The sequence below is a fragment of the Harmonia axyridis genome, chromosome 6 (assembly GCF_914767665.1).
Source record: "Harmonia axyridis chromosome 6, icHarAxyr1.1, whole genome shotgun sequence".
In the NCBI taxonomy this organism is placed as follows: domain Eukaryota; kingdom Metazoa; phylum Arthropoda; class Insecta; order Coleoptera; family Coccinellidae; genus Harmonia; species Harmonia axyridis.
The window spans coordinates 27,003,234-27,019,854 of NC_059506.1; the positions used below are offsets into that span (position 1 = coordinate 27,003,234).

Sequence of the window (16,621 nt, forward strand, 5' to 3'; positions counted from 1 at the left end):
ATACAAAAAACTTTTATTGTAAAACTTAACTAAAAACATTCATACAATAATATACATTGATTATACTAAATATAGAAACTTAACCTATAGAATCTAAATACATTCATTCAATAATCCTTTCAGTAAAAAAATAAAATATAAATAAAGCAAATAAATAAACAAGATCAAAATTAATGAATAAAATTTAAAACATTCATTCATTCAAGCACTCAGAAAAAATTTTTAATTAAGTGAACACCTCCCATCTTAACTTTGATGTTCAACGAAAAATAAGTACATTTTTTGGTTTGAAAAATTAGGTTCGCAATGTAAAGGTTGACAGGATATTTCGAACCGTAAGTAAAAATATATTACGTTCAAGCGAAACCTTTCATCTAAATTATTAGTCAACTTCTTAGGACCTTTCTCCACGAATTCTACGGGCCAGTTGGAGATCCTTGGGCATAATAGTTACACGTTTGGCATGAGTAGCACACAAATTTGTGTCTTCGAACAGACCCACCAAGTAGGCTTCGGCGGCTTCCTGTAAAAATGAAAATACATAATTAATATTATTTCAAGCAATTGTTCATTGATATTGAGCATGAAAAACCTAAATGCGGAGATCAGTTTTCCTTTACCAAATTTTGGAGGTAACAATTTTCAATGAACAAATTAACCATTTTGTTAAGATTTGAAAAAAAAAATGAAATTAGCCTTATATTTGAAATATCAATAAAATGTTTCTTTTCAAATATAACCATTTCATAAGTATATTGAAGAAACATCACGGGTCGTCAATTTCCGAAGGAAAAATAGTAGATTTACGTCAGAAAATGTACTTACTTGAAGGGCACCAATAGTTGCCGTTTGGAAACGAAGATCAGTTTTATAATCCTGTGCTATTTCTTTGACTAAACGCTGGAATGGCGCTCTTTTGATGAGCAAGTCAGTGGATTTTTGGTATCTTCTTATTTCACGAAGAGCGACAGTGCCTGGACGGTATCTGTGAGGTTTTTTCACTCCACCAGATGATGGAGCAGTTTTTCTCGCTGCCTTGGTAGCCAAATGTTTCCTTGGCAATTTTCCCCCTTTTCCTCCAGTGGATTTACGAGCTGTTTGCTTGGTACGAGCCATGATGAGATCTAGAGAAATAAAACAATAAGTTACAGGCAAATGAGATATAATCCTAAACAATGCAACTTCTTATACTTCTAGAATTAATCGGATGAAATCCAAACTTACTGATAGAATACAAATCAAGATCAAACAAAGTGCTGATCTAGTGAACTATAGATTATTGAAATAAGAATATATGAAAATAAACTTACCTTGTTTGAGTTATTATGAAAACAAATTTTAAATTCCTTCACTGTTGAAGTAAAACTTTCGCTGTCGACTCAGAACTAAACTGAATGCTGTACTGCTGAACACTTACTGCACAATGATTTGACTAACAACGGAGACACGGTACCTCACCTAATTTTTTCCACAAACACTGAATTTTCTAAAATTCCTTTTTTCTTCTTCTTCTAGTGCGCGGCCTGCTTTAGCATTCCTGTCACTTTGCGCATGTTTGGCGTTTCGTACAAAGTGAAAGTGAGGTGGGGCGTTTGGTGAATTTGTATTGAGATACTAGCTGACCCGGCAAACTTCGTACCGCCCTATAATCAAGAAATGTCTGTTACCTTTTCATCTTAATTAAGTTAATTTCTTTATTATGTTCGAGCAACACAATGCAGGGGCTTCATTTTTAAACTTAAATGCCTTGCAATATTGACAAATAACGTTCATTGGTCCAATAGCAACGATATGCAGTGTACTGTAGTCAATTTCTTTGTTATAATTAAATGCAGCTCTATAGGGGTTAAACGCAACACTTCTATTTTGTTGGTTCCGGTTCTATCGATTCCGTTCAACTTCATTCCGCGTTTCTCGTTGCTCATCAGTTTGACTTGCTTTTGTATTTCTTTGACTTGCAGCATTACGGGTTCTGCGACTTAAGTTTGTACGTCTAATTGCCGGCATCTTTAGAAACAAAATTCAACAGAAAATAAAAAAAGGAACTTAAAATTATAAATTCTGAATAAGAATTTATCGTACTACAATTATAATATTTGATTGCCATCTTGCAACCTTATTGCGGATCTGTGGATAGATTAAAAACAATAAAAATCGGGATTTAAAAATAGGGGTTGATCGTATAAGAGTGAAAATTGAGAGAGATATGAAATTGTTTATTCTGTCATGACAAATTAAAAATAATTCTTACCAAAAAAATTGAAGTTTATAATTAACAAATAAAAAAAAGTGGTTAATCGTAGAGGGATGAAAAATTGAGAGTATAATCAGATTTTTTTTTAAGTCGACAGAATAAAAAAAAAATTTTTGCCAAAAAATTGAAGTTTATAATTCACAATAAAAAATAGGGGTTGATCGTAGAGGGGTGAAAATTGAGAGTAATATAAGATTTGTCATTTAAAGTCATGATAGAATAAAAAAAAATTTTTGCCAAAAAATTAAAGCTTATAATTAACAAATAAAAAATAAGGGTTGAACGTACCGGAGTGAAAAATTGAGAGTCATATGAGATTTTTCATTATAAGTCATGACAAAATAAAAAAAAATCCTTGCAAAAAAATAAAACTTTTTAATTACCAAATAAAAAATAAGGGTTGATCGTAGAGGGGTGAAAATTTAGGGTTTCATGTATTTTTGTATGATGTATCATAAAAAAATAAAAACAAAAAATTTTGTCTGAAAAAAAAAAAAAAATTAAGGGGTGGACCACCCTTAACATTTAGGGAGATGAAAAATAGATGTTGTCCGATTCTCCTCCCTGACTAATATCCTCGCTAAGGATCACGAAAATCGGTCGAGCCGTTTCGGAGGAGTTCGATTACGCACCCCGTGACAGAAGAATTTTATATATTAGATTTGGTGTGGGAAACACTTATTTTCAGGAATATTTTAGGGATGGAAAAATGTATTAGATGTAATTATTTTTTATGGATTTAAATTCAAATAACGTGGAATTTAATAAACTATAAACGTGTTCTACTGAATTCTTAAGAATGAATGATAAACTATAAGAATTGAATCAGCTTTTAGTTTCTTCTGCTCCGACTTATTAAAACACTCGAAAATTGCGTTTTTTTTTCAGCTTTTTTTTAATGTTTTTCTGCCAAGTTTGGACTTTATGAATGCTCGAACATTTTATATTTTTTCTTCAAAATGATTGAGTAGAATATTTCCAATATGCGGATGAACCTTTATTTTAAATTCAAATACGGTCACGCCCAACATTAGATTATTTGATATAAAAAATCATTCGTGAAATTCGTTGAAATAAAAAAAATCATCAAAACTTAAAATTTTCAAATTACAACCTATATATATTTTTTTTTTCATTATTTCAGTAAATTCTACGTATAAAAAGGAGGGGTTTAGTTAGACAAAAACCTATACCTCACATGTAAACTTTGAGAGTTATTGAGGCACAACTTGAAATTGAGAAAAATCGCAATTTCTAACTGAGTGGAGTAGTGTGTATCTTTTGAAAAACTAAAATTCGATGTTTTGATATCTGAATTTGACATTTTATGAATGAGTTTTCATTCATATTGATTGCAATTGATTAATAGAAAACTTCGACTGCTCTATCTATTCTCAACAATCCCAACAAACTATCAATTACAATTCATAAATTGTCAAATTTGGAAGTAGTCACAGACTACTTCCACTCAGTTTGAGATTGTGTTTTTTGTCATTTCAAGTTCTTCCTCGATAACGTTTTTTTTAATTATGGGTTTCGCTTCAGTGACGCCTTAGATTTAAACATAGAATTCACTGAAATAATGAAATATATAGGTTGCTATTTGAAAAAACCTTTATTTATGATGAATTATAGTTGTCCAAGTTCATTAGATTCTAATGAACACCCTGTAGATTATTGGTCCAAACCGCAAATAGTCTTTTAAGATCACACATTTGCATGATCGAAATTTAAAATGGTTCTCTCGAAAAAAATTTTCGGCAGAAATATTAAAAACATAAGAGTCCTTGTCGCTACCATTTTTTTCATGAAAATTACTTTAACTCATCAACCTTTTAGTCTTAAATCAAGTTATGGCATATAGCTGAAATTGTCTTCAAACAAATTATCTATTTATGTGATAACATACTAGGTGTGCCATTTGAAATTACAAAGAAATAATTTCCGGTATTACTGGAAGTTGTAGTGATCTAAAAATATTTTAGGGAGCAAGATCATTGTCTCAAACAGCGACATTCAAATTGTCAGCACAAAATTTCGATTAATTTTTCATAAACGTCTAACAGCCATCGTGATGAATCATCCAGTATATCCCCCGAGAAAACATAACCAAAGGTAGAAATAAATATATAAAATGTTGTTGAGAAACAGTTGTAAAGTATACCTGATATTATCTCTAATATTGCCTCATCAAGGTGATTTTAAAAGAAATTTACTTTTGATTTTTGTGTGTTGAAATTCCATTAAAAGGAAAAGTTGGGAAAACAACTCAAATTCATCAAAACCTAAGATTTTCAAATTAGAATCCATAATTCGGGGGTTACTTAAGCAAACCCTATACCTAAAATGAAAATAAACAAAATGGCGGAATAACCCCAATATTCCTGATGTTTTTTCGATTTTCAAATTGGATATAATTTTATGATGAGTTGTTCAGTTGCGTATAAGTCAATCAAAATTACAAGTTAAAATAACGAAGATAGTGTATCTATTAGCAGAGTATTTTAGTTTACGTACTCACCTACAACGCAAAGATAAATAATTTCCGTGGTATATTTTCAAAGTTTTTCCACGTAAATTATTGAATTTTTTTTTTGCATCCATCACACATTTGTCCATCTGATATTTCCGTGAAATTTCCCAAGAATATAATTGTACATATATTTTCACATCTCAGAGATCATGAATAATAGAATAATAGTAACGATAGTGCTTACTATTATAAAAGTTTAATGAGTCTTCTTGATGAAGGATATTTAATATAACTGATGAGGAAAAATTGTATTATTAAATACAAAAATTCCGAAACGTACGTCTGTCTTTATGTTAATTTAGTTGTTCAATTTATTAACCGTTTACTCAATTTGTACAGTTTTAGTCATTTTGAATTTTTCTTTTGGTTGATTATTAAATTTGTCATTTTTAGAATTGGAATATATTCCAAGACAAAAATAAACTGAATATATCATACAGATATATTATTGTGAAGGATTAGACACAAAGTTGTCAAATTATTTGATTGATAGTGCTTACTCTGTTTTAGAAATACTTGTTTCATAATGACTTGAGAATGGCTACAAACAATAGCCGAAACGTCGTCATTACTGAATAGAAATAAAGAGTAATTTACTGGAATATATTTGGTCACCTATACCCAATAACTCAATATATATTAAATGCATTTTAACCAGACAATATACAGTATTTTCAAGAGAATCTATAGAAGACTTAATGTGAGGACTAATGTATCTATTGAATTAGGTTGGTAGATCTGGCAGAGGGTGTACATTCAGTACGAGAAGTCATTATTTATAGATTATAAACAAGTTTGTTCGAAAATAAAATTCTCACTAAAAACCAATCAGGTTTTCGACGGGCTCATTCTTGTGAAACTACATTGTTGAATAGTTGTGACAAGTGGATGGGGGATATTGACAGTCGTAAGATGATATTGGTAGTGTTTTTGGACTTTCAAAGAGCATTTGAGACAATTGATAGGAAATTACTGTTACTTAAAATAAAAAAAACTAGGGTTATCTGGGAAAGTTTTTCAATGGTTTGAGTCATATTTGACAGGAAGGACGCAAAAAGTAAAATTCGGAAATTTTGTGTCATCAATTGGAAAAAATGAATTTGGGGTACCTCAGGGTACAAATTTGAGAACAATTTTATTTCTATTGTATATAAATGATGTAGTGAAATATGTATGGAATTGTAAGATAATTGTTTGCGGATGATACTATGATATATGTTTCTGGATATGATGTTGAAATTTTGTTCAAATTAGTTAACGAGGATTTGGATAGGTTGTTCATTTGGCTTTGCGACAATAACTTGAAAGTCAATATAAAAAAATCGAAGTATATGTTAATAGGTAGTGAATATAGAACACGTAGTACCGACATAAGTAATTTCAGAATTAATATTGATAAAAATGAAATAGAGAGGGTTACTAAAATGAAATACTTAGGATTGATTTTAGACGAGAATTTAAAGTTTCAGTTTCACGTGGATTATATCGCAAATAAAATGTCCAAAAAAGTTGGTTTCATATCTAGAATAAGGGGTAAAATTGATATGAATACGTCACTGATGTTGTTTAGATCATTGGTACTTCCTCATGTGGATTATTGCTCGTCAGATATGTTTAATTTAAATAAAGGTAGCATAGGTTACAAAAAGTACAAAATAGAGGTATGATAATTATTTTGAAATGTAATAAAACTCCCATAAGAAATATGTTAAATTGTTTGAAATTGATGAGTGTCAATCAAATGATTGTGAAAACCTAAAATTTGCTAATGAGATACATAATTATAATACACGACGTCGAGATGATTTTTACATAGAAAAAGTTAATACTACATTAATGAATAAATCCACATTTAGCAGGGGATTAGTTATCTTCAATAAACTACCTGAAAAGATCAAATATTGTAATAATTATACAGAATTCAAAAAATGTTTAATGAGTTATATTTATGAAGAATTTAATCAAGTAAGTGGATTACATTTGTATTGTTTTCAATAGCCGAGTGCTAAATAAAGTTTATTATTATTATTATTATTATTAAAAAAATCATAGGAACAATGTGAAGCTTCCCTGAACATTATGCATATTTAATTTTTGTAATGTGTCTCAAATGGAACCTTTTATATTTCCCTCTGTTTTTTTATGCAATCTACAAGTCTATCGGTAATGATTTGTTATTTGTTCATGCCTTATTTGTAGAGTATAAGTTTTCCCTTCTCTTATCATTGATGCAATGTTAAAGTTTTAAAAATGAAAACGAATGAAACTATTGTTCCAAGTAGATCTATATTCGATGAAAACCTAATCTACCAATCAACAATTAAACTCATTACTATATTATTTCGAAAGGAATCGTTTTGAAATTCGTGAAAATCTGGAGATCCAACTTTAAATAAGGTTTATATTAACGATCGTAATAATTGATTGATCAATAGAAAATTTGCCTAGTTACGGTTGTCGTGCTATATTCATTTTGACCGACAAGAAGTATAATAGTTAGCATTGTTAAGAGGCAACACTTTTCCTTCCGCATGAGTAGAAGTTGAAATTTTCGATGATCTTGTCAGTTAATTTAAGACGTTGTTATTGAACGTTTGAAAAAAAGTTTAATTCGATTCGTACTAAGTATCACTAAATAAGTACCTTGTTCTAAATCCAATCAGTCATCCCTTGTACTTTTGATTTCACAAATCATTGATCTTTTGTTGATATATTTCTTAAGATTTCCTCAGAGTCTCGAGGATATTATACCGGATTTAATTTCTGTTATATTCAAACCATTTTAAATTTGAATTATCGGTTAATTAGTAATAGAATGGTATATTTAATGTGAAGAGATTCTCTTCAATATCTACTTATTATTCAATTTATCATAGTTAGATTCATCCACCATATGTTGAATGAATTCAGTTGAAAAAAAAGAGGTAGAGAAAAGAAATACATTAATTTTATTATTAAATTATTTTTTATTGCTTATGTCCTCACATCAAAAATACAAAAAACTTGTCCTGTAAAACTTAACTAAAAACATTCATTCAATAATAGCGTAAGTAAAAATATATTACGTTCAAGTGAAACCTTTCATCTAAATTATTAGTCAAGATGTTGACAAGTTATGTAATTAAATGCATAAAAAAGTTAATTCGATTCGCATTACTGAATAATACCTATTACATAACTAATCATAACTTAATCTATCGACTTTTTGAAGATAAGGCTTCTGGAATTGTATAATTTCAAAAATCTTCAATATATTAATTGATATATTTATTAAGACTGCTATAGATTCTCGGGGATCTTTCACTGGATTCAATTTCTTCTATATTCAAACCTTTTCAGATCTGAATAAAAAATAGTATTTGAATAATATATACAGGGTGTTTCAAGTTTGACTGCCTATTAGACGTTTCTGGAGAAGAGGGCCCATTTGAAATCTAAAAATTCGGAATATGACATTGTTTATGATACCCTATTAAGCTAAAATATTCTCGAAGCTCCGGAAATTAACCCAACGTATACATAAATTGATAAAATCTCGAATAACTCTTGAATTATCAAATTTGGGAGCATAATCATGTTTGGTCATTACCTTCATTTTTCTCCGTAGAATCCAACGCAATCATAAAAAAATAGGGTTCTTATTTGAAAATTGAAAGTTATGATCAAATTTTGTTCACAATTTTTGGCACAATATTTGAAACACCCTGTAATGATATTTCTCAAGTTCAAGATATGCACGATATTCCTACATCATATATGCGTATACGCATAGGAGGATATTCACAGTAAACATAATTCACGTAATAGTGACTATGGAAATTCGCTTTTTTTTCGGTTTTTTCATAATGTTTCGAAAACCATATGGACAAACGTAATCATTTCAAGATGGAGTAATTGAGAATGAAAATCTTGATACTATCTTAGACATAAAATGAAAAAAAAGTGTTTTTTGAAAAATTGTTTTTCATTTCTTATGTAACCGGAAGTAACGGAGCTTCGAAAATAATTCAGCTCAATAGAGCATCATGAACAATGTCATATTCCAAATTTTCAGATTTCTAATAGACCCCGTTCTCCAGAAACGTCTAATAGGCAGTCGAACTTGAAACATCCTGTATAATATGAGGAAATTCTCTTCAATTTCTAGTTATTATTGCATATATCATAATTAGATTTATCCACCATATGTTGAATGATTCTAGATAAAAAAATTGGGGTGGAGTATAGAAATATTTTGTTATATATGGAATTTTATTAATTCATGGCTATACATCACTGAATACACAAATTCAATTTCTAAAACCTATCCGAAAAGATACATTCAATAATCCCTTCAGTAAAAAATAAAACAAAGAAAAGAACAAGATGAAAATAACTTAATGAAATTTGAAACATTCATCCAATAAACCCATCAATAAAATAATCATGATTAAGTGAACACCTTCCATCTTAATTTTTATGTTCAACAAAAATTATGAACATCATTTTCTGGTTTACAAAATTAATTTCGTGTTAATTTCGGTTATTTTCAGGCTAATTTTAGAAGTGCGTTCTTATTTTAAAACTCGAGTGGTTTGAACCCTCGACTTATTGATACAATATTTAATTTTTAAAAAAGAAACCCAATGAAACTTTTGTCCCACGTAGATAAATAATCGATGAAAATATAATGTACTTCTAGATAGTTCCTAATCCAATCAGTTATTTTTAACTCTAACTTGAACTTTTGGGGGAAAGGCTTTCGGAATTTTAATATTGTACAAATCTTTAATATTTTATTGATATATTTCTTGAGACTGCCTTATGGCCATGGAAATTTTTTACAGGATTTAATTTCTCACTTAATCAAACAATTTCAGATTTGAATTGAAACTAGTTATTGGATATTATATATTATGTGGAGAAATTCTCTTCAATTACTAGTCATTATTTTCTTTATCATAATTAGATTTATCCGCCATATGTTGAATAGTTTCAGATGAAACAAAAGAAGTGGAGTATAGAAATATTTTATTATAGCTAGAATTTTTAATTATACATTGATTATACTAAATATAGAAACTTAACCTATAGAATCTAAATACATTCATTAAATAATCCCTTCAGTAAAAAACTAAAATATAAATAAATCAAATAAATAAACAAGATCAAAATTAATAAATAAAACTCAAAACATTCTATCATTCAAGCAGACAGAAAAAATTTTTAATTAAGTGAACACCTTCCATTTTAACTTTGATGTTCAATGAAAATTAAGTACATTTTTTGGTTTAAAAAATTAGGTTCGCAATGTAAAGGTTGACAGGATATTTCGAACCCTTTAAAATATATTACGTTCAAGTGAAACCTTTCATCTAAATTATTAGTCAACTTCTTAGGATCTTTCTCCACGAATTCTACGGGCCAGTTGGAGATCCTTGGGCATAATAGTTACTCGTTTGGCATGGGTAGCACACAAATTTGTGTCTTCGAACAGACCCACCAAGTAGGCTTCGGCGGCTTCCTGTAAAAATGAAAATACATAATTAATATTATTTCAAGCAATTGTTCATTGATATTGAGCATGAAAAACCTAAATGCGGAGATCAGATTTCCTTTACCAAATTTTGGAGGTAACAATTTTCAATGAACAAATTAACCATTTTGTTAAGATTTGAAAAAAAAAATGAAATTAGCCTTATATTTGAAATATCAATAAAATGTTTTTTTTCAAATATAACCATTTCATGAGTATATTGAAGAAACATCACTGGTCGTCAATTTCCAAAGGAAAAATAGTAGATTTACGTCAGAAAATGTACTTACTTGAAGGGCACCAATAGTTGCCGTTTGGAAACGGAGATCAGTTTTATAATCCTGTGCTATTTCTTTGACTAAACGCTGGAATGGCGCTCTTTTGATGAGCAAGTCAGTGGATTTTTGGTATCTTCTTATTTCACGAAGAGCGACAGTGCCTGGACGGTATCTGTGAGGTTTTTTCACTCCACCTGATGTTGGAGCCGTTTTTCTCGCTGCCTTAGTAGCCAAATGTTTCCTTGGCAATTTTCCCCCTTTTCCTCCAGTGGATTTACGAGCTGTTTGCTTGGTACGAGCCATGTTGAGATCTAGAGAAATAAAACAATAAGTTACAGGCAAATGAGATATAATCCTAAACAATGCAACTTCTTACACTTCTCGAATTAATCGGTTGAAATCCAAACTTACTGATAGAATACAAATCAAGATCAAACAAAGTGCTGATCTAGTGAACTATAGATTATTGAAATAAGAATATATGAAAATAAACTTACCTTGTTCGAGTTATTATGAAAACAAATTTTAAATTCCTTCACTGTTGAAGTAAAACTTTCGCTGTCGACTCAGAACTAAAATGAATGCTGAACTGCTGAACACTTACTGCACAATGATTTGACTAACAACGGAGACACGGTACCTCACCAGATTTTTTCAACAAACACTGAATTTTCTAAAATTCCTTTTTTCTTCTTCTTCTAGTGCGCGGCCTGCCTTAGCATTCCTGTCACTTTGCGCATGTTTGGCGTTTCGTACAAAGTGAAAGTGAGGAGGGGGGGTTAAGTGAATTTGTATTGAGATATTTGGTGTGGGAAACACTTATTTTCAGGAATATTTTAGGGATGGAAAAATGTATTAGATGTAATAATTTTTTATGGATTCAACTTTAAATAACGTGGAATTTAATAAACTATAAACGTGTTCTACTGAATTCTTAAGAATTAATGATAAACTATAAGAATTGAATCAGCTTTTAGTTTCTTCTGCTTCGACTTATTAAAACACTCGAAAATTGCGTTTTTTTCAGCTTTTTTTTAATGTTTTTCTGCCAAGTTTGGACTTTATGAATGCTCGAACATATTATATTTTTTCTTCAAAATGATTGAGTAGAACATTCCCAATATGCGGATGACCATTATTTTAAATTCAAATACGGCCACGCCCAACACTAGATTATTTGAAATAAAGAATCATTCGTGAAATTCGTTGATATGAAAAAAAATCATCAAAACTTAAAATTTTCAAATTGCAACCTATATATATATTTTTTCATTATTTCAGTCAATTCTACGTATCAAAAGGAGGGGTTTAGTTAGACAAAAACCTATACCTCACATGAAAACTTTGAGAGTTATTGAGGCACAACTTGAAATTAAGAAAAATCGTAGTTTCTAACTGAGAGGAGTAGTGTGTATCTTTTGAAAAACTAAAATTCGATGTTTTGATATCTGAATTTGACATTTTATGAATGAGTTTTCATTCATATTGATTGCAATTGATTAATAGAAAACTTCGACTGGTCTATCTATTCTCAACAATCCCAACAAACTATCAATTACAATTCATAATTTGTCAAATTTGGTAGTCACAGACTACTTCCACTCAGTTTGAGATTGTGTTTTTTGTCATTTCAAGTTCTTCCTCGATAACGTTTTTTTTTAATTATGGGTTTCGCTTCAATGACGCCTTAGTTTTAAACATAGAATTCACTGAAATAATGAAATATATAGGTTGCTATTTGAAAAAACCTTTATTTATGATCATTTAAGACTACATATTTGCATAATCGAAATTTAAAATGGATCTCTCGAAAAAAATTTTCTACAGAAATATTAAAAACATAAGAGTCCTTGTTGCAACCTTTTTTTCATGAGAATTACTTTAACTCATCAACCTTTTTGTCTTTAATCAAGTTATGGCATATAGCTGAAAGTGTCTTCAAACAAATTATCTATTTATGCGATAACATACTAAGTGTGCCATTTGAAATTACAAAGAAATAGTTTCTGGTATAACCGGAAGTTGTAGTGATCTAAAAATATTTTAGGGAGCAAGATCATTGTCTCAAACAGCGACATTCAAATTTTCAGCACAAAATTTCGATTAATTTTTCGTAAACGTCTAACAGGCCATCGTAATGAATCATCCAGTACCTATATCCCCCGAGAAAACATAACCAAAGGTAGAAATAAATATATAAAATGTTGTTGAGAAACAATTGAAAAGTATACCTGATATTATCTCCAATATTGCCTCATTAAGATGATTTTAAAAGAAATTTACTTTTGATTTTTGTGTGTTGAAATTCCATTAAAAAGAAAAGTTGGGAACACAACTCAAATTCATCAAAACCTAAGATTTTCAAATTCGAATCCATAATTCGGGGGTTACTTAAGCAAACCCTATACCTAAAATGAAAATGAACAAAATGGCGGAATAACCCCAATATTCCTGATGTTTTTTCGATTTTCAAATTGGATATAATTTTATGATGAGTTGTTCAGTTGCGTATAAGTCAATCAAAATTACAAGTTAAAATAACGAAGATAGTGTATCTATTAGCAGAGTATTTTAATTTACGTACTCAAAGTTTTTCCACGTAAATTATTGAATTTTTTTTTGCATCAATCACACATTTGTCCATCTGATATTTCCGTGAAATTTCCCAAGAATATAATTGTACATATATTTTCACATCTCAGAGATCATGAATAATAGAATAATAGTAACGATAGTGCTTACTCTGTTTTAGAAATACTTGTTTCATAATGACTTGAGAATGGCTACAAACAATAGCCGAAACGTCGTCATTACTGAATAGAAATAAAGAGTAATTTACTGGAATATATTTGGTCACCTATACCCAATAACTCAATATATATTAAATGCATTTTAACCAGACAATATACAGTATTTTCAAGAGAATCTATACAAGACTTAATGTGAGGACTAATGTATCTATTGAATTAGGTTGGTAGATCTGGCAGAGGGTGTCCATTCAGTACGAGAAGTCATTATTTATAGATTATAAACAAGTTTGTTCGAAAATAAAATTCTCACTAAAAATCAATCAGGTTTTCTTGTGGCTCATTCTTGTGAAACTACATTGTTGAATAGTTGTGACAAGTGGATGGGGATATTGACAGTGGTAAGATGATATTGGTAGTGTTTTTGGACTTTCAAAGAGCATTTGAGACAATTGATAAGAAAATTACTGTTACTTAAAATAAAAAAAACTAAGATTATCTGGGAAAGTTTTTCAATGGTTTGAGTCATATTTGACAGGAAGGACGCAAAAAGTAAAATTCGGAAATTTTGTGTCATCAATTGGAAAAAATGAATTTGGGGTACCCCAGGGTACAAATTTGGGAACAATTTTATTTCTATTGTATATAAATGATATAGTGAAATATGTATGGAATTGTAAGATAACTTTGTTTGCGGATGATACTATGATATATGTTTCTGGATATGATGTTGAAATTTTGTTCAAATTAGTTAACGAGGATTTGGATAGGTTGTTCATTTGGCTTTGCGACAATAACTTGAAAGTCAATATAAAAAAATCGAAGTATATGTTAATAGGTAGTGAATATAGAACACGTAGTACCGACATAAGTAATTTCAGAATTAATATTGATAAAAATGAAGTAGAGAGGGTTACTAAAATGAAATACTTAGGATTGATTTTAGACGAGAATTTAAAGTTTCAGTCTCACGTGGATTATATCGCAAATAAAATGTCCAAAAAAGTTGGTTTCATATCTAGAATAAGGGGTAAAATTGATATGAATACGTCACTGATGTTGTTTAGATCATTGGTACTTCCTCATGTGGATTATTGCTCGTCAGTTATGTTTAATTTGAATAAAGGTAGCATAGCCAGGTTACAAAAAGTACAAAATAGAGGTATGATAATTATTTTGAAATGTAATAAAAGAACTCCCATAAGAAATATGTTGAATTGTTTGAAATTGATGAGTGTCAATCAAATGATTATTTATAGAATTAGATTTAATATTCAAAGCAAGGAATGAAATGTTACCTGAATATTTGAGTGAAAACCTAAAATTTGCTAATGAGATACATAATTATAATACACGACGTCGAGATGATTTTTACCTAGAAAAAGTTAATACTACATTAATGAATAAATCCACATTTAGCAGGGGATTAATTATCTTCAATAAACTACCTGAAAAGATCAAATATTGTAATAATTATAGAGAATTCAAAAAATGTTTAATGAGTTATATTTATGAAGAATTTAATTGAGTAAGTGGATTACATTTGTATTGTTTTCAATAGCCGAGTGCTAAATAAAATTTATTATTATTATTATTATTAAAAAAATCATAGGAACAATGTGAAGCTTCCCTGAACATTATGCATATTTAATTTTTGTAATGTGTCTCAAATGGAACCTTTTATATTTCCCTTTGTTTTTTTATGCAATCTACAAGTCTTTTTTTTTTTTTTTCAATCAATCTATCGGTAATGATTTGTTATTTGTTCATGCCTTATTTGCAGAGTATGAGTTTTCCCTTCTCTTATCATTGATGCAATGTTAAAGTTTTAAAAATGAAAACGAATGAAACAATTGTTCCAAGTAGATCTATATTCGATGAAAACCTAATCTACCAATCAACAATTAAACTCATTACTATATTATTTCGAAAGGAATCGTTTTGAAATTCGTGAAAATCTGGAGATCCAACTTTAAATAAGATTTATATTAACGATCGTAATAATTGATTGATCAATAGAAAATTTGCCTAGTTACGGTTGTCGTGCTATATTCATTTTGACCGACAAGAAGTATAATAGTTAGCATTGTTAAGAGGCAACACTTTTCCTTCCGCATGAGTAGAAGTAGAAATTTTCGATGATCTTGTCAGTTAATTTAAGACGTTGTTATTGAACGTTTGAAAAAAAGTTTAATTCGATTCGTACTAAGTATAACTAAATAAGTAACTAGTTCTAAATCCAATCAGTCATCCCTAGTACTTTTGGGGGTAAAGCTTTCCATATTTCACAAATCATTGATCTTTTGTTGATATATTTCTTAAGATTTCCTCAGAGTCTCGAGGATATTATACCGGATTTAATTTCTGTTATATTCAAACCATTTTAAATTTTAATTATCGGTTAATTAGTAATTGAATGGTATATTTAATGTGAAGAGATTCTCTTCAATATCTACTTATTATTCAATTTATCATAGTTAGATTTATCCACCATATGTTGAATGAATTCAGTTGAAAAAAAAGAGGTAGAGAAAAGAAATATATTAATTGTATTATTAAATTATTTTTTATTGCTTATGTCCTCACATCAAAAATACAAAAAACTTGTCCTGTAAAACTTAACTAAAAACATTCATTCAATAATAGCGTAAGTAAAAATATATTACGTTCAAGTGAAACCTTTCATCTAAATTATTAGTCAAGATGTTGACAAGTTATGTAATTAAATGCATAAAAAAGTTAATTCGATTCGCATTACTGAATAATACCTATTACATAACTAATCATAACTTAATCTATGAACTTTTTGAAGATAAGGCTTCTGGAATTGTATAATTTCAAAAATCTTCAATATATTAATTGATATATTTATTAAGACTGCTATAGATTCTCGGGGATCTTTCACTGGATTCAATTTCTTCTGTATTCAAAAGTTTTCAGATCTGAATAAAAAATAGTATTTGAATAATATATACAGGGTGTTTCAAGTTTGACTGCCTATTAGACGTTTCTGGAGAACAGGGCCCATTTGAAATCTAAAAATTCGGAATATGACATTGTTTATGATACCCTATTAAGCTAAAATATTCTCGAAGCTCCGGAAATTAACCCAACGTATACATAAATTGATAAAATCTCGAATAACTTTTGAATTATTAAATTTGGGAGCATAATCATGTTTGGTCATTACCTTCATTTTTCTCCGTAGAATCCAACGCAATCATAAAAAAATAGGGTTCTTATTTGAAAATTGAAAGTTATGATCAAATTTTGTTCACAATTTTTGGCACAATA

General features: G+C 29.3%; 1 protein-coding gene across 1 annotated transcript; it reads right to left on the reverse strand.

Annotated features, from left to right (window-relative positions):
• Positions 1-220: 220 nt before the first annotated feature.
• On the reverse strand, positions 221-10,883 carry LOC123683134 (histone H3-like centromeric protein CSE4). Its single transcript, XM_045622032.1, has 4 exons — positions 10,593-10,883; positions 10,170-10,290; positions 826-1,124; positions 221-523 (listed from the first exon to the last, which is right to left on the reverse strand). The coding sequence occupies exons 1-4, from the start codon at positions 10,881-10,883 to the stop codon at positions 395-397; spliced, it is 840 nt and encodes a 279-aa protein (XP_045477988.1). The 3' UTR covers positions 221-394.
• Positions 10,884-16,621: the final 5,738 nt, after the last annotated feature.